Source organism: Chiloscyllium punctatum, chromosome 45, assembly GCF_047496795.1.
Source record: "Chiloscyllium punctatum isolate Juve2018m chromosome 45, sChiPun1.3, whole genome shotgun sequence".
In the NCBI taxonomy this organism is placed as follows: Eukaryota; Metazoa; Chordata; class Chondrichthyes; order Orectolobiformes; family Hemiscylliidae; genus Chiloscyllium; species Chiloscyllium punctatum.
This window is the reverse complement of record NC_092783.1, coordinates 22337914-22365753: the sequence shown is the minus strand read 5'-3', so window position 1 is coordinate 22365753 and position 27840 is coordinate 22337914. Positions and strand designations below refer to the sequence as shown.

The following is a 27840-nucleotide window of genomic DNA, read 5'->3' as shown; positions in this document are numbered from 1 at the left end:
AGCGACCTCACTAATTTAATCACTTGGTCAAGTTATTAATTTAGTACCAGACATAGTTCTGATTGAGATTATTGATTAATGATATAGGAGATCTTTTTACAGGTGCTATACACTGGGATTGTCATTTACGCTCCTGCACTAGCACTGAATCAGGGTAAGTGCAAGTTAACATTACTTACACATCTATTAACCAATTACTGTACAGTCAAGCCCTAAATGTTGTTGCCCTGAGGAGAAACAGCCCTTGTTTCTGACTGAGATATCTATCTCTGTCTGTATGAGCCTCAATCCAAGGAATTCAGTGACTGAGTGTCACCAGTTTGGGTGGATTATTGTACTCTATGTCTGTCCTCATGCTTCATCTCCTCAGAAGCAATAAGGCAACCACTAATGACCAGGAATAAAAAAACATTACTAGCATCTCTGTTCTATTCTCTTTGTCCTTTATGTCCTCCTTTTGCTTTCAAAATCTCACAATTGTTTGTAGCTCCCTCACCCAACCTTGCTCTATCTTATTCCTGTTTCTATATCAGTTTCTACTAGCCTTTTGTTTTCCATCCATCTCTATATCACACTCAATATCATCTTTCTGCTTGATTCACTCAATACATCTGTGATTTGGAGGTGCCAGTGTTGGACTGGGATGCAAAGTTAAAAATCACACAACACCAGGTTATAGTCCAACAGGTTTATTTGGAAGCACTAGCTTTTGGATTGCTGCTCCTTCATCAGGGTGGTTGTCCAAATAGAGCTTCCAAATAAACTATTGGACTATAACCTGGTGTTGTGTGATTTTAAACATATTTGTGTTACTTTATCTTTCATTGTGCTTCAGACAATACTTATCTCACCCCTCTCTATCATTCTATCATTATCTATCTCTCCATGTCACTTTGTATTCAAAGGGCAAAGATGGGAAATCAATATTGTTTTCCCCAGTGTTTACTACAGAGAAGGATATGGAAGATAAAGAACTTGGGGAAATAAATTGCAACGTCTTGAAAAATGTCCATGTTATAGAGGAGGAGGTGCTGGACATCTTAAGATGCTTAAAAGTGGATAAATCTCCAGGACCTGATCAGGTGCACCCTCGAACTCTGTGAGAAGCTAGGGAAGTGATTGTTGGCCCTCTTGCTGAGATATTTGTATCATCGATAGTCACAGGTGAGGTTCCAGAAGACTGGAGGTTGGCTAATGTGGTGTCACTATTTAAGAAAATTGGTAAGGACAAGCCAGGGAACTATAGACCAGTGAGCCTGACCTCGGTGGTGGGCAAGTTGTTGAAGGAATCCTGAAGGACAGGATGTACATGTATTTAGAAAGGCAAGGACTGATTAGGGATAGCCAACATGGCTTTGTGCGTGGGAAAACATGTCTCACTAATTTGATTGAGTTTTTTGAAGAAGTAACAAAGAGGATTCATGAAGGCAGAGCGGTAGATGTGATCTATATGGACTTCAGTAAGGCATTCGACAAGGTTCCCCATGGGAGACTGCTCAGCAATGTTAGATCTCATGGAATACAGGGAGAAATAGCCACTTGGATACACAACTGGCTCAAAGGTAGAAGACAGGGGGTGGTAGTGGAGAGATGCTTTTCAGACTGGAGGCCTGTGACCAGTGGATTTCCTTAAGGATCAGTGCTGGATCCACTACTTTTCATCACTTACATAAATGATTTGGATGTGAGCATATGAGGTATACTTAGTAAGTTTGCAGATGACACCAAAATTGGAGGTGTAGTGGACAGCAAAGAAGGTTACCTCAGAATACAATGGGATCTTGAGCAGATGGGCCAATAGGCCAAGGAATGGCAGATGGAGTTTAATTTAGATAAATGTGAGGTGCTGCATTTTGGAAAGGCTAATCAGGGAAGGACTTATACACTTAGTAATAAAGTCCTGGCGAGTGTTGCTGAACAAAGAGACATTGGATTGCTGGTTCATAGTTCCTTAAAAGTGGAATCACAAAGACACAGGATAGTGAAGAAGATGTTTTGTATGATTACCTTTTTTGGTCAATGCATTGTGTGTAGGAATTGGGAGGTCATGCTGTGACTGTACAGGACATTGGTTAGGCCACTTTTGGAATATTGCATTCAATTCTGGTCTCCCTGCTATAGGAAGGATGTTGTTCAACATGAAAGGGTTCAGAAAAGATTTACAAGGGTTTTGCCAGGGTTGGAGGGTTTGAGCTATAGGGAGAGGTGGAATAGACTGGGGCTGTTTTCCCTGGAAGGTCGACAACTGAGGGGTGATCTTATAGAAATTTATAAAATTGAGGCGCATGAATAGCAAAGGTCTTTTCCCCAGGGTGGGGGAGTCCAAAACCTCAGGGTGCAGTTTAAGGTGAGAGGAGAAAGATCTAAAAGAGACCTAAGGGACAAACATTTCACACAGAGGGTTGTGCATGTATAGAATGAGCTGCCAGAGAAGTGGTCGAGGCTGATACAATTACAACACTTAAAGCACGTCTGGATGGATACATGAATAGGAAGGGTTTAGAAGGATATGGGCAAAATCTGGCAAATTGGACTAGATTAATTTAGGATATCTGATTGGCATGGACAAGTTGGACCAAAGGATCTGGTTCCATGCTGTACAACTCTATGACTCTATGACTGTCAGTCCACTCATCTGATTACTTATTAGGGTTGTAGTATGATTTTGTTAGTGTTCAGGAACAGGATCGGTGAATGAGGTAGGTAAGAGGACCTAGAGGGCAGGAGCCAGGTTCCTCAGCCCTTGCTAATGCTAACAGATTTGTCGTTCCTTCAGCTTACTTATTACTTATTAAAATGTCCAAATTTTTCTCTCTCAGCCTCTGGCATAAGCACTGATTCATTCCTTTTTGAACTATATTTAATTTATAAGGTTGTTTATACTTTTATAAGTTAAACTGTTAATATAAAAGAAAATTCATTTTCCACTAAGTTGGAATAACCCTTGCTTTTACCAGTAACTGGACTTGATCTCTGGGGCGTTCTTGTCGCAACTGGTCTGGTCTGCACCTTTTATTGTACCCTGGTAAGTTTAATCTGGTTATATTTGCATATATGTGTGTTAATGCACGTGTCTCACTGTGTATTGCTGCAGATGGACAGAAAGGTACGTGGATACATTCACCTATGTTTGTACAAATTTTTTCTGGGCATATATCTTGACGCCAATGTGTAAACGAGGTGTAGGAAAAAGATCCTGAAGCAGGTGCATTTCTACAGATGGATTCATGTAGATGTGGCATTATCTTCAAATGGATATCTTCAAATCTGCCACTATAAAACTCCTGATCCCTGCATCCTTGCAAACTATCATTCCAAATCCAACTTCCTTTTTCTCTCTAAAGTCATGAATGTATTGGTATCTCCCAATTGAATTGCCCATTTTCCCCACAACTCTAAGTTTCAGTCCCTCCAATCAGGTGTCCACCCTTGCTCTGCAACAATGCTTCTCAACTTTCTTGCCTATAGCCTTTGACACAATTGATCACACCATCCTCTTATGAGGATAGGTAGGTATGTGCAATAGGTAAATATGTGCCCCCACCGCAGCCCACAAGTCCCATTCCTGATGAAGGGCTTATGCCAGAAATGTCGATTCTGCTGCTCCTCGGATGCTGCCTAACCTACTGTGCTTTTCCAGCACCACACTCGACTCTGATCTCCAGCATCTGCAGTCCTCACTTTCTCCATTCTCTTCTGATATTTCTCCATTGTTGCCAAGCTATGTGGGACTCTGATCACCCAATCTCTTACTTTTCTACCTGACTGGACAAAATCAGAAGTCACATGACACCAGGTTATAAACCATATGATTTATTTGAAATCACAAGCTTTAAGAGCACTGCTCCTAAGTCAGGTGATGTTCAGATTATAACTTGGTGTCATGTGACCTCTGACTTTGTCCACCCCAGTCCAACGCCGGCACCATCACATCATGGCTACAATTACATTCCTCTTTCCCTCCTTGAGTGACTTCATGCACCATGGTACTATGGTCAGTTAGCTCCTCCATCCTTTAGCCTTCACTCTCCTCTTGACAAGCTGAAGGAACGACAAATCTGTTCGCATTAGCAAGGGCTGAGGAACCTGGCTCCTGCCCTCTAGGTCCTCTTACCTACCTCATTCACCAATCCTGTTCCTGAACACTAACAAAATCATACTACAACCCTAAGAGGTGTGATTGTCTCCTGATCCAAAGAATCCAAGTAACATTCCAGATGCACCACAGTGTCTGCAGCTCTGCCTTCATCTCATCAAGTCTAAGCCAAAGCTGCTCAAACCTCAAACACTTGCCATGTACGTGTTTGCTCTGGACCAAATTGGTACCCAGGAACTTCCACATGCTGCAGCTATAACACATTAACTATCCTGTTGTCCATAATATATTCTAAGGAATGACTTAAAAATTTAATTTACTTTTACATTTATTAAGTTTTTATATATTTTCTTGACCTTACTACTAGATGCTGTATTATTTTGACCCTTAGGAATAGAATAACCTTTAATAATTTACTTGATTAACCAGTTTTTTCTCTTGTAGTAGAGTAAGAATTCCTGGAAGCTGAATACATTTAGGCAAAAGTAAAATCAACAGTACACCTCTTTGCCTCCCTTTGCTTATCTCCATGAACCACTTAGCTCCAGCACTCTGTTGTAAATCATTTTCAATTCCTCCACATCTTTTGCAATCTCACCCAGCCAATCACCGCTCAGAGATATCTGCATTCCTCTCTTCTGTTTCCTTGCATAGTCCCAAAATTAATCTGTCCCCCGTTGCCCATGCCTTCAGTTGCAACTCTGGGATTCCCATCTTACACACCTCCACCTCTCTAATGCACTCTCCTCCTTTAAGGCACTCCTTAAAACCTACTCCTTTGACAAAGGTTTTGTAATCTACCCTCATATCTTCTTGCGGGGCTTTGTGTCATTTTTTAAAATCTTAATGCCCAGGTGAAGTTCCTTGAAATAATTTATTTGGATGTGGCACATATAAACATTTGTTCCTTTTGGTTAGATTCCAAATGTTATGTTTGGTACCTCTTGTATTTTTAGGGTGGTCTAAAAGCCGTGGTTTGGACTGATGTCTTCCAGATGGGCATTATGATAGCTGGATTTTTGGCGGTGATAATCCGAGGTGTAGTAATCCAAGGAAGTTTTGAACGCATCTGGAATATTTCATATCATGGAGGAAGACTCAACTTCTGGGAGTAAGAATCTGACACTTATCTTTGGGCATATGAGAATTATTTGGCAATGTTTGGAGGGTGGTTTTCTCACTGGGACTTGATTATTGTGCAATCAAGTTTTTACCTGTCTGAAAATAAGTGAAAATGGGCAATGCCATTACTTGGACCTGTCCGGAAGTAACTTCCTCACAGGTAGCCCTGCGAGGAAAGCATTTACAATACAGACATAAAGTTAGAAACACCAAAAGCTGAATGTCTTTCCAATGAACTGGAACTGGCAGCAAAAATGACTGAGAGGAGAAGGATCAGATGCTGACCTGTCCAAACCTCAAATCAGACAAAAAGACGCCAGGGTCAGAAACTAGCATTCAGGGTCAGACACTACAAATGTTGAACTGAGTAGGTATAAAAACATAGATATCACATTTATGGCCATTTCAGACACGAAATGGCCACACATTCAAATGGTGCCTCTAAGAGGAAGTTGCCCAGAACTCTTCATGAATCTTGTTGTGATATTGCTGATCCAAAGGACATGGAGTTAATCTCCTCCCTGACCTTTCACCCCCATGTACGGACTCAATCTGACCTTAGCAGGACCTGGCTGGCCTTGAGATCGGATAGCTACTTCACACTGGCTGGACACACAGTGAGATTATCACCTCAGGACCTACTGTCTCACCAGGGTCAGTATGGGAAGCACAGGCACCGAACCAATCACAACTGGTACAGTTGAGAACAGAAGCGAGTCAAACAGTCAGGGAAGGCAGGGACAAGGTAGGTCTAATAAATTAAATTGCATTTATTTCAATACAAGGGGCCTAACAGGGAAGGCAGAAAAACACAGGGCATGGTTAGGAACATGGGACTGGGATATCATAACAATTACAGAAACATGGCTCAGGGATGGGCAGTACTGGCAGCTTATTGTTCCAGGATACAAATGCTACAAGAAGGACAGAAAGGGAGGCAAGAGAAGGGGGTGCGTGGTGCGGGAGGTGGATAAGGGAAAAGGGATAGCATTACAGCTGTGCTGAAGGAGGATATTCCCGGAAATACGTCCAGGGAAGTTATTTGGGTGGAACTGAGAAATAAGAAAGGGATGATCACCTTATTGGGATTATAGACCCCCCATTAGTCAGAGGGAAATTGAGAAACAAACTTGTAAGGAGATCTCAGCTATCTGTCAGATTAATAGGGTGGTTATGGTAGGGGATTTTAACTTTCCAAACATAGACTGGGACTGCCATAGTGTTAAGGGTTTAGATGGAGAGGAATTTGTTAAGTGTGTACAAGAAAATTTTCTGATTCAGCATGTGGACGTACCTACTGGGGAAGGTGCAAAACTTGACCTACTCTTGGGAAATAAGGCATGGCAGGTGACTGAGGTGTCAGTGGGGGAGCACTTTGGGGCCAGCGACCATAATTCTATTAGATTTAAAATAGTGATGGAAAAGGATTGACCAGATCTAAAAGTTGAAGTTCTAAATTGGAGAAAGGCCAATTTTGACGGTATTAGGTAAGAGCTTGTGAAAGCTGATTGGAGGCAGATGTTCGCATGTAAAGGTATGGCTGGAAAATGGGAAGCCTTCAGAAATGAGATAACGAGAATCCAGAGAAAGTATATTCCTGTTTGGGTGAAAGGAAAGGCTGGTAGGTATAGGGAATACTGGATGATTAAAGAAATTGAGGTTTTGGTTAAGAAAAAGAAGGAAGCATATGTCAGGTATAGACAGGATAGAGCGAGTGAATCCTTAGAAGAGTATAAACAAAGTAGGAGTATACTTAAGAGGGAAATCAGAAGGGCAAAACGGGGACATGAGATAGCTTTGGCAAATAGAATTAAGGAGAATCCAAAGAGTTTTTACAAATACATGAAGGACAAAAGGGTAACTAGGGAGAACATAGGGCCCCTCAAAGATCAGCAAGGTGGCCTTTGTGTGGAGCCACAGAAAATGGGGGAGATACTAAATTAATATTTTGCATTAGTATTTACTGCGGAAAAGGATATGGAAAATATAGACTGCAGGGAAATAGATGGTGACATCTTGCAAAATGTCCATATTACAGAGGATGAAGTGCTGGATGTCTTGAAACAGGTAAAGGTGGGTAAATCCCCAGGACCTGATCAGGTATACCCAAGAACTCTGTGGGTAGCTAGAGAAGTGATTGCTGGGCCTCTTGCTGAGGTATTTGCATCATCAATAGTCACAGGTGAGGTTCCGGAAGGCTGGAGGTTGGCTAACGTGGTGCCACTGTTTAAGAAGGGTGATGAAGACAAGCCAAGGAACTATAGATCAGTGAGCTTGATGGCGTTGGTGGGCAAGTTGTTGGAGGGAATCCTGAGGGACAGGATGTACATGCATTTGGAGAGGCAAGGACTGATTAAGGATAGTCAACATGGCTTTGTGTGTGGGAAATCATGTCTCACAAACTTGATTGAGTTTTTTGGGGAAGTAACAAAAAGGACTGATGAGGGCAATAGACAATAGACAATAGACAATAGACAATAGATGCAGGAGTAGGCCATTCTGCCCTTCGAGCCTGCACCGCCATTCAATATGATCATGGCTGATCATTCCTAATTAGTATCCTGTTCCAGCCTTATCTCCGTACCCCTTGACTCCACTATCTTTAAGAGCTCTATCCAATTCTTTCTTAAAAGAATCCAGAGACTGGGCCTCCACTGCCCTCTGGGGCAGAGCATTCCACACAGCCACCACTCTCTGGGTGAAGTAGTTTCTCCTCATCTCTGTCCTAAATGGTCTACCCCGTATTTTTAAGTTGTGTCCTCTGGTTCGGCACTCCCCCATCAACGGAAATATGTTCCCTCCTGCCAGAGTGTCCAATCCTTTCATAAGCCTATACGTTTCAATCAGATCCCCTCTCAGTCTTCTAAACTCAAGGGTATACAAGCCCAGTCGCTTCAGTCTTTCCGTGTAAGGCAATCCTGCCATTCCAGGAATTGACCTCGTGAACCTACGCTGCACTCCCTCAATAGCCAGAATGTCTTTCCTCAAATTTGGAGACCAGAACTGTACACAGTACTCCAGGTGTGGTCTCACCAGGGCCCTGTACAGCTGCAGAAGCACCTCTTTGCTTCTATACTCAATCCCTCTTGTTATGAAGGCCAGCATGCTATTAGCCTTCTTCACGACCTGCTGTACCTGCATGCTTGCCTTCATTGACTGGTGGACAAGAACACCCAGATCTCTCTGAACAGCCCCTTTACCTAATTTGATACCATTGAGGTAGTAATCTGCCTTCCTGTTCTTGCCACCAAAGTGGATAACCAGACATTTATCCACATTAAACTGCATCTGCCATGCATCTGCCCACTCACCTAACTTGTCCAGGTCACCCTGTAATCCCCTAACATCCTCATCACATTTTACCCTACCACCTAGCTTTGTGTCATCAGCAAATTTGCTAATGTTATTGCTGATACCATCTTCTATATCATTTACATATATTGTAAAAAGCTGCGGTCCCAGCACGGATCCCTGCGGTACCCCACTGGTCACTGCCTGCCATTTCGAAATGGAGCCGTTAATCACTACCCTTTGTTTCCTATTAGCCAACCAATTCTCTATCCAATCTAGTACTTTGCCCCCAATCCCGTGCGCCCTAATTTTACTCACTAACCTCTTGTGTGGGACTTTATCAAAAGCTTTCTGAAAGTCCAGGTACACTACATCCACTGGATCTCCCTCGTCCATCTTCCGAGTTACATCCTCAAAAAATTCAAGAAGATTAGTCAAGCATGATTTCCCCTTCATAAATCCATGCTGACTCTGTCCTATCCTGTTACTATTATCCAGATGTGCCGTAATTTCATCCTTTATAATAGACTCCAGCATCTTTCCCACCACTGAGGTCAGACTAACTGGTCTATAATTTCCTGCTTTCTCCCGCCCACCCTTCTTAAAAAGTGGCACAACATTAGCCGCCCTCCAATCCTCAGGAACCAACCCCGATTCTATTGAACTCTGGAAAATAATCACCAGCGCATCCACAATTTCCCGAGCCACCTCCTTCAGTACCCTGGGATGCAGGCCATCAGGTCCCGGAGACTTATCAACCTTCAGACCTAACAGTCTCTCCAACACCAAATCCTGGCAAATAGAAATTCCCTTAAGTTCAGGTCCTTCAGCCACTGTTACCTCAGGGAGATTGCTTGTGTCTTCCCCAGTGAACACAGATCTGAAGTACTCATTTAATTCCTCTGCCATTTCTTCGTTCCCAGTAATATATTCCCCTGCTTCTGTCTTCAAGGGCCCAATTTTTGTCCTAACCATTTTTTTGCCTTGGACATACCTAAAAAAGCTTTTACTATCCTCCTTTATATTCTTGGCCAGTTTACCTTCGTACCTCATTTTTTCTCTGCGTATTTCCTTCTTACTAATCCTCTGTTGTTCTTTAAAAGCTTCCCAGTCCTCCGTTTTCCCGCTTATCTTCGCTAAGTTATACTTTTTCTCTTTTAACCTTATATGCTTCTTTACTTCCCTTGTCAGCCACGGCCGCCCATGTCTCCTCCTGGGATCTTTCTTCCTTTTAGGAATGAACTGATCCTGCATCTTCTGCATTATACACAGAAATATCTGCCATTGTTCCTCCACGGTCTTCCCTGTTAAGGTATTATACCATTGAACTTTGGCCAGTTGCTCCCTCATAGCTCCATATTTCCCTTTATTCAACTGAAATATTGTCACTTCAGATTGTACCCACTCCCTCTCAAATTGCAGGGCAGAGTGGTAGATGTGATCTATATGGACTTCAGTAAGGCGTTCGACAAAGTTCCCCATGGGAGACTGATTAGCAAGGTTAGATCTCATGGAATACAGGGAGAACTAGCCATTTGGATACAGAACTGGCTCAAAGGTAGAAGATTGAGGGTGATGGTGGAGGGTTGTTTTTCAGACTGGAGGCCTGTGACCAGTGGAGTGCCACAAGGATCAGTGCTGGGTCCTCTACTTTTTGTCATTTACATAAATGATTTGAATGCGAGAATAAGAGGTACAGTTAGTAAGTTTGCAGATGACACCAAAAGTGGAGGTGTAGTGCACAGCGAAAAGGGCTACCTCAGATTACAACAGGATCTTGACCAGATGGGCCGATGGGCTGAGAAGTAGCAGATGGAGTTTAATTCAGATAAATGTGAGGTGCTGCATTTTGGGAAAGCAAATCTTCGCAGGACTTATACACTTAAAGGCAAGGTCCTAGGGAGTGTTGCTGAACAAGGAGATCTTGGAGTGCAGGTTCAAAGCTCCTTGAAAGTGGAGTCACAAGTAGATACGATAGTGAAGAAGGCATTTGGTATGCTTTCTTTTATTGGTCAGAGTATTGAGTACAGGAGTGGAGAGGTCATGTTGCAGCTGTACAGGAGATTGGTTAGGCCACTGTTGGAATATTGAGTGCAATTCTGGTCTCCTTCCTATCCGAAAGATGTTGTGAAACTTGAAAGGGTTCAGAAAAGATTTACAAGGCTTTTGCCAGGGTTGGAGGATTTGAGCTACAGGGAGTGGCTAAACAGGCTGTGGCTGTTTTCCCTGAAGTGTCGGAGGCTGAGGGTGACCTTATAGAGGTTTACAAAATTATGATTCTGGGCTGTGGCAGTGAGGACATTCTCCCGATGATCAGGGCTGTGGTAGTGAGGACATTCTCCCGATGATCGAGGGCTGTGGCAGTGAGGACATTCTCCCGGTGATCAGGGCTGTGGCAGTGAGGAGATTCTCCCGGTGATCGAGGGCTGTGGCAGTGAGGACATTCTCCCGATGATCGAGGGCTGTGGCAGTGAGGACATTCTCCCGGTGATCAGGGCTGTGGCAGTGAGGACATTCTCCCGGTGATCAGGGCTGTGGCAGTGAGGACATTCTCCCGATGATCGAGGGCTGTGGCAGTGAGGACATTCTCCCGGTGATCAGGGCTGTGGCAGTGAGGACATTCTCCCGGTGATCAGGGCTGTGGCAGTGAGGACATTCTCCCGATGATCGAGGGCTGTGGCAGTGAGGACATTCTCCCGGTGATCAGGGCTGTGGCAGTGAGGACATTCTCCCGGTGATCAGGGCTGTGGCAGTGAGGACATTCTCCCGGTGATCAGGGCTGTAGCAGTGAGGACATTCTCCCGATGATCAGGGCTGTGGCAGTGAGGACATTCTCCCGGTGATCAGGGGCTGTGGCAGTGAGGTCATTCTCCCGGTGATCAGGGGCTGTGGCAGTGAGGACATTCTCCCGGTGATCAGGGGCTGTGGTAGTGAGGACATTCTCCCGGTGATCAGGGGCTGTGGTAGTGAGGACATTCTCCCGGTGATCAGGGCTGTGGTAGTGAGGTCATTCTCCCGGTGATCAGGGCTGTGGCAGTGAGGACATTCTTCTGGTGATCAGGGCTGTAGCAGTGAGGAGATTCTCCCGATGGTCAGGGATGTGGCAGTGAGGAGATTCTCCTGGTGATCATAGGCTGTGGCAGTGAGGAGATTCTCCCGGTGATCAGGGCTGTGGCAGTGAGGACATTCTCCCAGTGATCAGGGCTGTGACAGTGAGGACATTCTCCCGGTGATCAGGGCTGTGGTAGTGAGGTCATTCTCCCGGTGATCAGGGCTGTGGCAGTGAGGACATTCTTCTGGTGATCAGGGCTGTGGCAGTGAGGAGATTCTCCCGATGGTCAGGGATGTGGCAGTGAGGAGATTCTCCCGGTGATCAGGGGCTGTGGCAGTGAGGTCATTCTCCCGGTGATCAGGGCTGTGGCAGTGAGGAGATTCTCCCGGTGATCAGGGCTGTGGCAGTGAGGAGATTCTCCCGATGGTCAGGGATGTGGCAGTGAGGAGATTCTCCTGGTGATCATAGGCTGTGGCAGTGAGGAGATTCTCCTGGTGATCATAGGCTGTGGCAGTGAGGAGATTCTCCTGGTGATCAGGGGCTGTGGCAGTGAGGACATTCTCCCGGTGATCAGGGCTGTGACAGTGAGGACATTCTCCCGGTGATCAGGGCTGTGGCAGTGAGGACATTCTCCCGGTGATCAGGGCTGTGGCAGTGAGGACATTCTCCCGGTGATCAGGGCTGTGACAGTGAGGACATTCTCCCGGTGATCAGGGCTGTGACAGTGAGGACATTCTCCCGGTGATCAGGGCTGTGGCAGTGAGGACATTCTCCCGGTGATCAGGGCTGTGGCAGTGAGGACATTCTCCCGGTGGTAAGGGGCTGTGGCAGTGAGGACATTCTCCCAGTGGTAAGGGGCTGTGGCAGTGAGGACATTCTCCCGGTGATCAGGGCTGTGGCAGTGAGGACATTCTCCCAGTGGTAAGGGGCTGTGGCAGTGAGGACATTCTCCCGGTGGTAAGGGGCTGTGGCAGTGAGGACATTCTCCCAGTGGTAAGGGGCTGTGGCAGTGAGGACATTCTCCCGGTGGTAAGGGGCTGTGGTAGTGAGGTCATTCTCCCAGTGGTAAGGGGCTGTGGCAGTGAGGACATTCTCCCGGTGATCAGGGCTGTGGCAGTGAGGACATTCTCCCAGTGGTAAGGGGCTGTGGCAGTGAGGACATTCTCCCGGTGGTAAGGGGCTGTGGTAGTGAGGTCATTCTCCCAGTGGTAAGGGGCTGTGGCAGTGAGGACATTCTCCCGGTGATCAGGGCTGTGGCAGTGAGGACATTCTTCTGGTGATCAGGGCTGTAGCAGTGAGGAGATTCTCCCGATGGTCAGGGATGTGGCAGTGAGGAGATTCTCCTGGTGATCATAGGCTGTGGCAGTGAGGACATTCCCCCGGTGATCGGGGGCTGTGGCAGTGAGGAGATTCTCCCGGTGATCGAGGGCTCTTCATCCTGATGGTGGGCTTTTGCCCGAAATGTCGATTTTCCTGCTCCTCGGATGCTGCCTGAACTGATGTGCTTTTCCAGCACCACTCTAATCTAGAATCTGGTTTCCAGCATTTGCAGTCCTTGTTTTTACCTACCTCAACTCAAACCTTGGCAGAACCATTAGGAACATTAACATGCAGGTTATCTGGGTTTGGGCATGCAGGTCCACAGCTCCGTAAAAGTGGCAACACAAGTGGCCAAGTGATTAAGAAGGCATATGGCATGCTTATGTTCATCGGCTGGGATATGGAACAGGAGAGTTGGCAAACCATATTGCAGCTATGTAAAACCCTTATTCGGCTGCATTTGCAGTACTGTGTGCAGTTTTGGTTGCCACACTACGAGAAGGATGTGGAAGCTTTGGTGATGGCATTGGCTGTGAAGAAAGATACAAAAGACTAGGATTGTTTTCATGGAAAAACGGTGGCTGAGAGGAGACCTGATAGAGGCCTACAAAGTTATGAGAAGCATAGATAGGGTGGATAGTCAGAGGCTTTTCCCGAAGGTTGAAGTGTCAGTTACAAGGGGCACAGGGTCAAGGTGAGGATGGGAAACGTTTAAGGGAGTTGTGTCAGGGAAGAATGTCACGCAGAGAGTGATAAGAGTCTGGAACAAACTGCCAGAAGAGGAGGTGGAAATAGGCAACATTTAAGAGGCATCTGGATGGTTACATGAATAGGGAGGGAGTAGAGGAACAGGGACCAAATTACGGCAAAAGGTTTGTTTTTTAGTTTAATTAAGACATGATGATCGGCACAGGCTTGGAGGGCTGTAGGGCCTGTTCCTCTGCTGTACTTCTCTTTTGCTCTTTTGTTCAAATGTGTTTGTATTAAATTCCATCTTTCAACTTGTCAGTCCATCCTGCTTGCTTATCTGTGTCCTGTTTCAGGTGTTTAGTGTCATCTTTGCTGTTGTATCATTGGTAAATTTTGAAATTTTACTCTGTATTGCAATTTTCAAGTTATTTATTTATAACAAAAACCGTGTGGACCTCACACTGAGACTTGGGGAACATCACTATCATCCTTCAGTCTGAAAAACAACCAACAGGCTGTTTCTGAACAGTGACCTTCCTACACCATGAGCCTAGATTTCACTAATAGCCTTGTATTGATATTTTCTAAAACATTTCCTTCATGTTCATATAAACAACAGCATACAATCAAGCTCATATAAACAAGTGCCTGTTAAGTTTTTCACTGATTGTTGTTTCTAAAACCTTGCCTCTCACTGAAATTAACTGACCTATAGTCACTAGAAATATCGTAAACCATTTCTTTAAAAAGCATAATACATTTGGCACCCTCCAATCTTGTAGCATTTCCCCTAATTTCAAGGGAAGATTGGAAGAATATGATGAGCCCTTCTAGTATCCGCACCCCTACTTCCCCAAGCAATCTTGTATGTCAGTTATTTGTGCTGAACATTCATTGGCAGTCCCTCACAGATGAGATGACTCTCTTCCACTCTCAGGGTGACTCTGTAGGTGGCTGTACAGACCAATGCAACTACCACAGGCTGCGTTACACCTGGGGCAGAAGGTGGTCGTGGGAAGGGATGGGTGAGGTCTTGGTGTGGTAGTGCGCTGCTTTCGCTGTTTTCGCCTGGCTTGCTGGATGCTCCTCCTCCACTTTGGATGGCCTTTGGCCAGTGATTCCCAGGTCTCTGAGGGAATGCCACACTTTGCCAGTGAGGCCTTGAGGGTATCAATGAAGAGCATCCTCTCTCCACCTGGTGCTTGCCTGCCATTTTAGAGCTGGGAGTGGAACACCTGCCTGGGGAACCTGTGTTGCACGGGCATAGCAGCTCATCCTATTGTCCGAGCTGATGCTCATGGTGAAGGCTGCTGTCACCATTCTCTTTAAATGTACAAAAGTGCAGAGTCTGTTAGGTGTACCGTGGTAGAAGAAAAATCACTTCCTGATTTGATAGAAGAGTCTGTTGTGTTGACAAAACATAATTTATTGCACGTTATCTTACATTGATAAGACAGACATTGTCACAGAGATCTTGAGAAGGAACTGTTCTAACAACAAGTTTAGAGGGTATAATTACAGTGGGTAATGCTTATGGCAATTCTAAGCATTAACCCCTTCTGACCCATATTCAACTCCAAGCTTTCATTTCTCATTATTAATGTTATATGTTCATGCATATAATTATATTTATCAAGTCCCCACAAGTCTCTGACTTGACCAATTCAGGTATCTGGAGGTTTTACGATTCTCCTGGATTATATTCTCTTACGATTTGAAGGACTAGTGATTTGCTGGATTGAAGAACATTGAATTTGATTCTGTTCCTGACAATCTGAGATCCGTAGTTCCCTCACATTATCAAGTAATTAATTGGGCTTGTTCCAATTAATTACTTGTATTGTCTCATGCTGGACAATTAACCTAGAAAGGTTTTGCAGTTCGTTCGTATGACCCATTCAACAAAATAAATATCATACCATTTCTGCTTATCTGTAGGCCCTTGGATGACCCATGCCTGTCTTGTTCAGATTCCGAATCCACATCTTTGTTCCTGTTCTAAATGGAACAGAATAGAGAGCTGAGTTTTCATTTTCCTGCACATTAGTAATTCTCATGGACTAGTAGAGCACTACATTGGAGTGGAGTGGATTAATAATGAAGCAAAACAGTATAATTCTTCAAGAGCATTTAACTATCCCCACTCCATGCTTGACTTCCCATTTGGGGAAGTTTGTGACATGCTCAAATCTGGTACTGTCTGCAAATTAACCGATTAGTAAACTGACCTAAACAATCACATCAGGGAAATCATACATTGCAGATATCCCATATAAGACATGGATAAACACACACTTGGCAATGGTTATACAACTTCTTAAGTTTTATCCATTGTGGCAAAGAACCAGTGACAACTTTCCATAAAGAACAAATAGATCTGTGCACACATGGACCATGTCTGGTGGAGCTAAGACGATCCTAAATGGTAATCAGTTGAAATAAAATATCACAAACTGAGTCATAAATATAGTAAATGTGTTTGCTTGTCCAATAGCATTTGCCTGAACCCTCTATTTACATCAGATTTTATGAAAACTCTATATCTAGACAGTTTGGCACAGATTTCTCTTGTGACTGTCTTGTCAAGTAATGTAAGGTCAACAAAAGTTTAAATAGTACCATTCGTGTCTGATGCAGAGCATCAGTCGATTAACTTTGTGACTGGGAAATGCCAATCAATCTTGTCATTTCTTGCTCCATTACAGGATATGGAATCTTTCTGCGTATATGCAGACACAGAGTTTAGCATCTTCTTGCAGCATAATGTTGTATTTAGTATTCAGCTTCCCTACCAGTTTAACTAATTTAGAAAGCCCTGATCAGTGGGAATCTTTACTTTCTGCTTATAGCCTCTTCTACCTTTTCAATAAGGCTGGGGTCAAGACAAGAGCATACGACTCACAGTAAGAATGTTTGATCCTGAAGCATGTCTCGGTTTTCTATTAATCAATGTCCCTACATTGGAGAGTTGCTTGGATAAATCCTTTCATCTTAAGTGCTATATCTCCTGAAACATATTGTCACACTGTTTTTAGTATACAGCATTTTGTTAACCAGGGATCACTACCTGACAATGGAGTGATTTTTAACTTACATTTCTGAGATAACCATTGGTGTAAATATTATCTTGCCAAAATGTAATTCTAGATCACCTAGTTCTGTTAAGAAAACTTTAGGTACATATTCTACTGCAGACTCTTTTACCACATTGCCATTTTTCTCTGGGTAGCAATTTATTTTCTTGCTTTTTTGGAAACAGTATCCCATATCTGCATGTTTTTTTGAAAAAGGCAGATCAAACGTTTGCTTTTGAGAATTCTTTGCCTGTGAGGTTTCTTTGCTCCCCGGTGTTGATGAGGATATTTTAATGACTAATGCCTGTCCTATTCATTGCATTGGTTGCATGCATGCGTTGTTCGCAGTTTTCTACTATTAAGAATGGAATGGACTCTGCTGACCTCCAATGCCAAGGTTGGAGTTCTCTATTTAGGATGGATATATGCTGCTTTGGGACGTCTGCTTCACTTACCATCTGAATCGCTCTCTCAAGAGTTAGGTCTTCATTGGACTATAATAAATCTAACTCATGCATTCCAAAAATAAGTGATCATAGTTGCGTTTATAGAGCTCATAGAGATGTACAGCACAGAAACAGATCCTTCAGTCCAACTCATCCATGCCGACCAGATATCCTAAATTAATCTCGTCCCATTTGCCAGCACTTGGTCCATATCACCCTAAACCCTTTCTATTCATATACCCATCCAGATGCCTTTTAAATGTTGTAATTGTATCTGCCTCTATCACTTTCCCTGGCAGTTCATTCCATACACGTACCACCCTCTATGTGAAAACATTGTCCCTTAGGTCCCTTTTAAATCCTTCCCTTCTCGCCCTAAATCTATGCCCTCTAGTTCTGGACTCCCCCAACCTAGGGGAAAGACATTGTCTATTTACTCTATCTGTGCCCCTCATGATTTTATAAACCTCTATAACCTTAGCCTCCAATTCTCCAGGGAAAACAGCCCCAGCCTATTCAGCCTCTCCCTATAACTCAAACCTTCCAAACCTGGCAACATCCTTGTAAATCTTTTCTGAACCCTTTCAAGTTTCATAACATTCTTCCTATAGGCCACTAATTTGCAGAAGTCATTAATTACATCAACTTTGGAACCTCTAGATACTGAATTATTCTATTAAATCTGGTCCTTGCAAGAATTTTATTAGTTCTGATGTTGAAATAATTTTCCAAAGCTTTCAATATGTCATATTTCTTTTACCCTTTGGTGAGCAATAACTTCATTGGCGATGTGACCAACTGTGTATTGATATGTTCAGCTTCTGATTTGGTATTAGTGAGTTTCCAGAATGAGAGATCACAACCAGAGTGAGACACAGTCTGAATGAATAAATATTTTGGGGAATTTGGAGGCAGTGTGGGAATTCACTGCAGTAGGGAACAGGGTATTTTTTTTGGGTTTTTTGGCTTATGAAGTGTAAGTTTTTTTTAACAGGAAAAACCATTTAGATACAGAACTGGCTCAAAGGTAGAAGACAGAGGGTGATGGTGGAGGGTTGATTTTCAGACTGGAGGCCTGTGACCAGTGGAGTGCCACAAGGATTGGTGCTGGGTCCTCTACTTTTTGTCATTTACATAAATGATTTGGATGCAAGCATAAGAGGTACAGTCAGTAAGTTTGCAGATGACACCAAAATTAGAGGTGTAGTGGACAGCGAAAAGGGTTACCTCAGATTTACAACAGGATCTGAACCAGATGGGCTAATGGGCTGAGAAGTGGCAGATGGAGTTTAATTCAGAAAAATGGGAGATGCTGTATTTTGGGAAAGCAAATCTTAGCAGGACTTATACACTTAATGGTAAGGTCCTAGGGAGTGTTGCTGAACAAAGGCACCTTGGAGTGCAGGTTCATTGCTCCTTGAAAGTGGAGTCGCAGTTAGATAGGATAGTGAAGAAGGCATTTATTGGTCAGAGTATTAAGTACTGGAGTTGGCAGGTCATGTTGCGGCTGTACAGGACATTGGTTAGGCCACTGTTGGAATATTGTGTGCATTTCTGATCTCCTTCCTACCCGAAAGATGTTGTGAAACTTGAAAGGGTTCAGAAAAGATTTACAAGGATGTTGCCAGGGTTGGAGGATTTGAGCTATGGGGAGAGGCTGAACAGGCTGGGGCTGTTTTCCCTGGAGTGTCGGAAGCTGAGGGGTGACCTTATAGAGGTTTACAAAATCATGTGGGGCATGGATAGGATAAATAGAAAAAGTCTTTTCCTTGGGTGGGGTGTGGGGGAAGTCCAGAACTAGACGGCATAGGTTTAGGGTGAGAGGGAAAAGATATAAAAGGGACCTAAGGGGCAACTTTTTCACGCAAAGGGTGATATGTGTATGGAATGGTGGAGGCTGGTATAATTGCAGCATTTAAAAGGCATTTGGATGGGTATATAAATAGGAAGGGTTTGGAGGGATATGGGCTGGGTGCTAGCTGGTGGGACTAGATTGGGTTGGGATATCTGGTCGGCATGGACGGGTTGGACCGAAGGGTCTGCTCCCATGCTGTTCATCTCTGTGACTCTATGGCTCTAAGCTGAAGCCCAGGATCAGAGACCCAGCACAAAACAGTGGCATCACAGGTAAATTTGCTAATTGGTGATAGCTAATAATTTGAATGGCTATTATAGGTTAATTTCAGACTAAAGGTAAATAGGGGAAATATTTACAGCCTACAACCTAAGAGATGAGAACAAAATTTTGAAAAATCAAATTACAAATGAAGTAATTAAAGTAGAGATTCTGGGCCATGTTGTAACTGTGGAGTCACTGTGGTTCATAGTCACCACATCTGTGACAAATGTTGCTTGCTTGAGGAACTCTGGCTCACAATGTATGAACTGGCATCTGAGTTTCTAACAGTGCATCACAGCAGGGAGGCCTGACGAAGGAGCAGCACTCCAAAAGCTTGCACTTCCAAATACACCTATTGCACTGTAACCTGGTGTGGTGCGATTTTTAACATCAGGGAGGGGGAGTTACCTTGACACTTGTGTTTCATGAGGCAGTCACACCCCTTAAATGAACTACCTCGAATTCGGTCAGGCACAGGAGGATGTCATTACTAGGTAGAGGAACCTCGGAGGTTGTGCTGAAAAAGCCTCAGCCCTTCAACTTGTCAAACAGGTTTGAGATTCCTGTCTGGATGAGACTGGGGGAGCTGTAGGGAGGATGAACAAACTAGCCATAACACCGTGGGATAGAGAGCCATTCAAGAGGGGCTATATTTGGGGATAGTTTAGTCAGGAGAATAGATACTGTTCTCTGTGGCTAGGACCAAGAGTTCCAAAGGCTGTATTGCCTGCCTAGTGCCTGGGTTCAGGATACCTCACCTAGGCTGCAGAGGAACCTGGAGTAGAGGGGAAAGATCCAGTTGTTGTGCTCCACATAGGTACCAATGATATAGGCAGAAAGAGAAAAAAGGTTCTGCTGAGGGAGTATGAAACAGTGATGGGCCAGATTACATAGCAGAACCAAAAATGCAATCATCTTTAGATTACTACCTCAACCATGAGCAAAATGGCACAGGGTCAACAAGATTAAAGAGGTAAATCATCCAGACCAGATGGATAAATTACCTGGACCAGACGAATAAATTAACTTGACCAGACAGGCTGCATTGCAGAGTTCTCAAGGAGATGGCTGAGGAGAGTGGAAAGACATCGGTGCTGATTTTTCAGAAATAACTGGAGTCAGCAAGGGTCTCAGTGGACTGGAAAATGGCCAAACTGTTGAAAAACAGAGGGGGCCAAAAATAGGAAACTATAGGCCAGTTAGCCTAACCTCAGTCATTAGTAAGGTTTTAGAGTCCACTGTTAAGAAGAAGTTTGCGGAGTACTTGCAGCAGTAACTTCAACTTGAACCTCCTTTGTGCAAATAGTTTGTATGGGGCAGATTTTGACTCAGTATGTACATAGTCCAACTAGAGGGGAGGCCATATTAGACTTAGTGCTTGGTCACAACTCCCTGACCTTTACTACAGTCATGGAGAGAGATAGGAGCAGATGGTATGGGAAAGTACTTAATTAGGGGAGGGGGAGTTACAATTCTATTCCTCCATATTACAATGCAGGAACTGTGGAGCATAAATTGGGAACTCATATTCTCAAGGAAATGCATGACAGAAATGTGGAGGCTGTTTAAGGAGCACTTGCTACCTGAGGGAACACTTCCTTGTCCCACTGAGGCAAGGAAGGGATGGTCGGGTGAAGGAACCTTGGATGACAAGAGATGAGGAAAGTCTAGTCAAGAGGAAGAAGGAAACTTACATTTGGTTGAGGAAGCAAGGATCAGACAGGGATCTAGAGGGTTACAAGGTAGCCAGGAAGGATGGATGAAGACAGCTCGAAGGGGGCATGGAAAAGCCTTGGTGGGTAGGATTAAGGAAAACCCAAAGGCATTCTACACTTACGTGAGGAACAAGCTGATGGCCAGAGTGAAGCTAGGGCTGTTCAGGGATAGTGGAGGGAACTTGTACCTGGAGTTGGAGGAGGTAGGGGAGAAATTTGGCTGTCTGGATACAAAATTGGCTGTCCCATAGAAGACAGAGGGTGGTAGTAGATGGAAAGCATTCAGCCTGGAGCTCGGTCACCAGTGGTGTTCCACAGGAATCTGTTCTGGGACCACTACTCTTTCTGCTTTTTATAAATGACTTGGATGAGGAAGTGGAAGGGTGCGTTAGTACGTTTGCCTATGACACACAGGTTGGTGGAGTTGTGGATAGTGTGGAGGGCTGTTGTAGGCTGCAACAAGACATTGACAGGATGCAGAGCTGGGCTGAAAAGTGGCAGATGGAATTCAACCTGAAAAAATGTGAAGTGATTCATTTTGCAAGGTCAAATTTGAATGCAGATTGCAGGGTTAAAGGCAGGCTTCTCGGCAGTGTGGAGGAAGAGGGATCTTGGTGTCCACATCCATAGATCCCACAAAATTGCCATCCAAGTTGATAGGGCTGTCAAGAAGGCGTATGGTGTATTGGCTTTCATTAGCAGGGGTATTGAGTTTAAAAGCCATGAGGTTATGCTGCAGCTCTATAAAGCCCTGGTTAGACCACACTTGGAATACTATATTTAGGTCTGGTTGCCTCATTATAGAAAATATGTGGAAGCTTTAGAGAGGGTGCAGAGGCAATTTACCAGGATGCTGCCTGGATTGGATGGCATATCTTATGAAGAAAAGTTGAGGGAGCTAGGGCTTTTCTCACTGGAGCAAAGACAGATGAGAGGTGACTTGATAGAGCTGTACAATATGATGAGAGGCATAGATAGAGTGAATCATCAGATTTTTACCCAGGGTGGAAATGGCTATCATGAGGGGGCATAATTTTAAGGTGATTGGAGAAAATTTTAAGGGAGATGTTAGAGGTAGGCTCTTTACACAGCAAGTGGTGGGTACATGGAATGCACTGCCAGCAATGGTAGCTGATTCAGAAATATAAGGGACATTTAAGCGACTCTTGGATAGGCACATGGGTGATAGTACAATGAAGGGTATGTAGGTAAGTCTGATCTTAGGACAACAGGTCGGTCAAAGGGCCTGTACTGTGCTGCACTGTTCTATGTTCAAAGTGTACAGTAAAACAGGGTTGAGTCAATGTGGCTTGTCAAGGGGAGGTTGCGGGACAAATCTATTCAAACTCTTTGGACAGATAATGAGCAAGTTAGACAAAGTACAGCCAGTAAATATGATCTATTTGGACTTCCAGAAGACCTTTAACAAGGTGCTGCACAGGATGCTGTTAAATAAGACAAGAGTGCATGATGTTAGGAGCAAGGTGCAGGCATGAATAGAGGATTGGCTGATTGGCAGAAGGCAGAGAATAGGGAGAAAGAGATCTTTTACAGGATGGCAGCCAGTGACCTTTGGAGTTCCATAGGTGTCAGTGGTGTCAGTGTTGGGACCACAACTATTCACATTCTACATTAATGATCAGGATGAAGAAACCGAAGACATTGTTGCTAAGTTTGCAGATGCCACATAGATAGGTGGAGGGGCAGGTATGTTGATGAAGTGGGGAGGCTGCAGAAGAATGTGGACAGTATAGCAGAGTGGACAAAGGAGTTACAGAAGGAATACTATTTAGGAAAGTGTGATTATGCACATCGGTAGGAAGAATAGAGGCATAGACAATTTTCTAAACTTTCAAACTTTCAGTTAGCAGTTAGGAAGGCAAATATAATGTTATCATTCATTTCAAGAGGGCAAGAAAACAAGAGCAGAAATGTACTGCTGAGGCTATATAAGACTCTGGTCAAACCACATTTGGAATATGTCTTTGGTCCTATGTCTTATGCTCTTGTGGCCTTGATATCTAATTTGGAAGCTATTCTGAATCTTGGAAATTATTTTATTCAAGATGTCCAATTTTGTCATCTCTGCAAATAAGTCTTCTTAGTAACGTTACTTTTCATGTAATGTCTTCCCCATATAATTATATATTTTGCTTGCTTAAAATATGTTGATTTCACAGTGATACAAAGTTCTGCTTTTTTTAAAATTTACTCATGGGACATGAACCTAGCTAGCTGGGCCAACATTTATTGGTAACTCATGTTGCCCTTGAGAAGGTGGTGGGGAGTTGCCTTCTTGAACCACTGCACTTCATGTGATGTAGCTGGACTCACAATACTGTTAGCTGGGGAATTCCAGGATTTTAACCCAGTAACACTGAAAGAGTGGCAGAATGGTGAGTGGCTTGGAGGGTAACTTGCAGATGGTGGTGTTCCCACTTATCTGTTGCCCTTGTCCTTCTAGATTGAAGTGATCTTTTGTACATACTACTGCTACTGAGCATCAGTGGTGGAGGAAATAGATGCTTGAGGATGTGGTGCCAATGAAGCGAGCTAGCATGTACTGGATGCCATGATGTGGAGGAGCTGGTGTTGGACTGGAGTGGACAAGGTTAAAAATCACACAACACCAGGTTATAATCCAACAGGTTTATTTGGAAGCACTAGCTTTCGGAGCACTGCTCCTTCATCAGGTGGCTGTGGTGCAGGACCATTAGACAGAGAATTTATAGCAAAAGATTACAGTGTCATGCAGCTGAAATGATATATTGAACAAGCCTAGATTGCGGTTAAGTTTTTCATCTTTTAGAATGGGTTATAGGTTTTGGTTCATTAATATTAATATGCAGCGCTCAGAAAGCTAGTGCTTCCAAATAAACCTGTTGGACTATAACCTGGTATTGTGTGATTTTTAACAATGTACTGGAAGAGGAGAGGTGATGGCCCATTGGTATCATTGTCATTATCGAAATTCCCACTACAAACCCTGCCAGAGCAATTGGTGGAATTTGAATTCACTTTTTAAAAATCTAGAATTAGGAATTTAATGATGACCTTGTAACTTTTGCCAATTGTTAGTAAAACACAGCTGGTTCACTCATGGCCTTTAGGGAAAGAACCTGCCATTCTTACCTTTGTGTGACTCCAGGCCCACAGCAATGAAGTTAACTCTTAATTGTCTTCTGGACATTTAGGGATGGGCAATAAATGTTGGCCCAGCCAACAATACCAACATTTCATGAATGAATTTTAAAACAAGCTTTGATTATTAGTGAAGCTACACTCCTCCAGTCCACACTTCTGACTTGTGCCTTGTAGATGATGGACAGGCTTTGGGGGGGGGGGGGGGGGGGTGTCAAGGTGTGAGTTGCTCACTGCAGTATTCCTAGCCTTCTCTTGTAGCCACTGTATCTATACAGGGAGGCTAGTTAAGTTTCAAGGATGTTGATAATGAGGGAATCAACGATTGCATTGCCATTGAATGTCAAAGGGCGGTGGTTAGATTGTCTTATTGGAGATAATCATTGCCTGGTATTGTGTGGCATGCATGTTACTTACCACTTGTTATTCCAAGTTTGGGTAAGGTCCAGGTCTTGTTGCATTTGAACACGGACATCTTCAGTGTTTAAGGAATCGTGAATGGTGTTGAACACTGAGCAATCATCGGCGAACATACCCACTTCTGACTTTATGATGGAGGGAAGGTAATTAATGAAGCAGCTGAAAGTTATTGGCCTAGGATGCTACCCAGAGGAACTCCAGCAGAAATGTCCTGAAGCTGAGATGACTGACCTCCAACAACCACACCATCTTCCTATGTGCCAGGTATGACTCCAACCAGTGGAGAGTTTGCCCCCTGATTCACATTGATTCCAATTTTGCTAGAAAGCCTTGATGCCACATTCAGTCCAAAGCAGCCTTGATGTCAAGGCTGTCATTCTCACCTCACCTCTGGAATTCTTTTGTTCATGTTTGAACCAAGGTTGTCATGAGGTCAGGGGCTAAATGGCCCTGGTGGAACCCAAACTGGGCGTCACTGAGCAGGTTATTGCTGAGAAGATGCTGCTTGCTAGCATTGTTGATGTCACCTTCCATCAATTTACTGATGATCAAGAGCAGACTAATGGGGCAGTAATTTGCCAGGTTGGATTTGCCCTGCTTTTTGTGCATATCTGAGCAGTGTTCCACACTGTTGGGTGGATGCCAAATTTGTATCGGACTTGGAACAACTTGGCTATGAGTGCAGCAAGTTCTGGAGCACAAGTCTTCAGTGCTATTGCTATAATAGTGGAGGCAACAGCCAAGTGGTATTATCACTGGACTGTTATAACAGAGACCTGGGTAATGTTCTGGAGACCAAGGTTCAAATGCTGCCACAGCAGATGGTAGAATTTGAATGACCATGAATCCATTTAGAATTGTTGCAAAAACCCATCTGGCTCATTTTTGCCCTTGAGGGAAGGATACTGCTGCCATTTAACACTTACTGCTCTCTGGGCAATTAGGGATGGGCAATAAATGCCAGCCTAGTCAGCAATGCCCTCAACCTGTGAATGAATGAAAACAAACAGAGGAATACTGTTCACCAGCTGAGAGAGGTCAGTTTGTGATAATCAGTAGGACATTTCCTTGCCAATGTTTAAGTTGATGCTATGAAATTTCATGAAGTCTAGAGTCAATGTTGAGGACTCCCACAGTAAATCCTTCCCAACTTCATGTTATAATAACTCTCTCAACTGTCCTGACACCTCTGGTAGATCTGTTTTGCAGTAGGAAAGGACATATTCAGTGATGGTGATGGTGGTGTCTGGGATATTGTCTGTAAGGTATGATTCTGTGAGTGTGATTCTGTCAGATTGTTGCTTGACTAGTCCATGAGATAGCTCTCTGAATTTTGGCACTAGATCACAGATGTTAGTAAGGAGGACTTTGCAGTGTTGTTTATGAAATTGCTGTTTCCAGTGTGTAGGTTGATGCCAGGCGGTGTGTGTAGTTTCATTTTTCTTTTGAGACTTTGTAGCAATTGATACAATTGAGTGATTTGTAAAGCCATTTCAGAGAGCAGAAGGTCAATCACATTGCTGTGGATCTGGAACCTTATGTCTGAGAGACCAGCTAAGGAAGCATTGTGGTGTAGAGTTGGGAGGGAGTTGCTCTGGGTGTCCTCAGTATTGACTTTGCACCCCATAAAGATTGATGTCATCAGGTTAAACATGAGCAAAGAAACATTCTACTTGAATACCATCCTCCCTCAACTGATGAATCAGTACTCCATTTTGAATAATATTTGGAAGAAGACCCAGCAGATGATTGTGAATCGGGTGCATTTTTCTGACAATCAAAAGCAGTCCCATAGTCACCATTAGATTCTTAATTCCAGAGAGAGAGGAACCTCGATTATTTGGCATTCGATTATCCAAATTTCGGATTATTCGGCAAGATCTCAAGGTCCCAATGCTTGGCTAATCTGTGTTATCCAGTATTCGATTATCCAAACAAAATACACTCCACCCGTGTCGTTTGAATAATCGAGATTCCTCTGTATTAATTGAATTAAATTTCCACCATCTACCATGGCAGCATTTGAACCCACATCCCCAGTATATTAGCTGAGTTTCTGAAGTAATAGTCTCATGATGTCACTTGGTCATTGATTCTCCACTGCAGCTGTTGAGTGTTTTATTCTGTTCAGTGGTTAAAACAGAAGATTCTAGCCATTTGGAGGTAAAATTGAGAATTTCTATCCTTTTTGCAGTTTTGCTGCATGAGTCTCACAGTCTGCAGCAGTAATAAATGATTCCTGCTTTAATCATTGTTTTACTGAATAATTCTCAGTCCTGAGTGGAAATAAGGAAGGGCAACTGAAATAAATCACAGGTAGGAATTGTCTATAGATTCTCAAAGAGTTGCCTCACTGTAAGACAAAGTATAAGTAGGAAAGTAATAGAAGCATGTCAGAAGGGCACTACAATTGTCATGGGCGATTGTATTTTGACTGTGCATATCAGATGGGCAAAAGTAACATGGAAGCCAAATTTGTAGATCTCATCTGGGATTATTTCTTAGAGTGGTACACTATACAACCTGCCTGGGAACAGGCCATTTACGTTATAGTAAGGAATAATGAGGCAGGATTAATAGGCAATCTTCAGCTTAAGGATAATGATTACAGAATGGTCAAATTTCAAATTCACTTTGAGGGAGATCAATATGGTGGCCAAACAACTGTCCTAAACTTTAACAAGGGCAGATGCAGTGTATGAAGAAAGATTTGGATAAAGAGAGTTGGGAAAGTAGACTGAGGGGAAAATTAGTGGATAAGCAGTGGGAGATATTTCAGAAGATATTTCATAATACTCAGCAAAAATATTCTGGATGAAAAGAGAAGGTTAAACCGGTGGCATGGTGGCTCAGTTTTTAGCACTGCTGCCTCAAGCACTAGGGGTCCGGGTTCAATTCCAGCCTTGGGTGGCTGTCTGTGTGGAGTTTGCACATTCTCTGCGTGTCTGCGTGGGTTTCCTCCGGGTACTCCAGTTTCCTCCCACAGTCCAAGGATGTGCGAATTAGATGAATTAGCCAAGCTAAATTGCTTGTAATATTCAGGGATGTGTAGATTAGGTGCATTAGTCAGGGGAAATGAAGGGTAGGGTAATTGGCCTGGTTGGGATACTCTTCGGAGGGTTGGTGTGGACTTGTTGGGCCAAATGGCCTGTTTCCACACTGTATGAACCATTTTTGGTTAACAAGGAGAGTATCTAATGAAAAGCCAAGGTTTACAAAACGGTAAAAACTAGTGATGGGCCAGAGGATTGGAAGTTTTTTTTTTAGGAACCAGTGGCCAATGACAAAACCTGGTCATGAAAATAAACTGCGAAAAAATACAAAAACAAGCAGGCAATAGCATTCATTACAAGG

The 27840-nt window shown here is 43.6% G+C and overlaps 1 protein-coding gene across 1 annotated transcript in view; it reads left to right on the top strand.

The window, feature by feature from the left end:
• LOC140467220 (sodium-coupled monocarboxylate transporter 1-like) overlaps nucleotides 1-27840 on the top strand; it is a 102942-nt gene that overhangs the window by 25022 nt on the left and 50080 nt on the right. The window contains exons 3-5 of the mRNA XM_072563443.1: nucleotides 103-154; nucleotides 2958-3025; nucleotides 5053-5207. Of these exons, the coding sequence (XP_072419544.1) occupies nucleotides 103-154; nucleotides 2958-3025; nucleotides 5053-5207 (275 nt within the window). The remainder of the gene's footprint in view (nucleotides 1-102; nucleotides 155-2957; nucleotides 3026-5052; nucleotides 5208-27840) is intronic.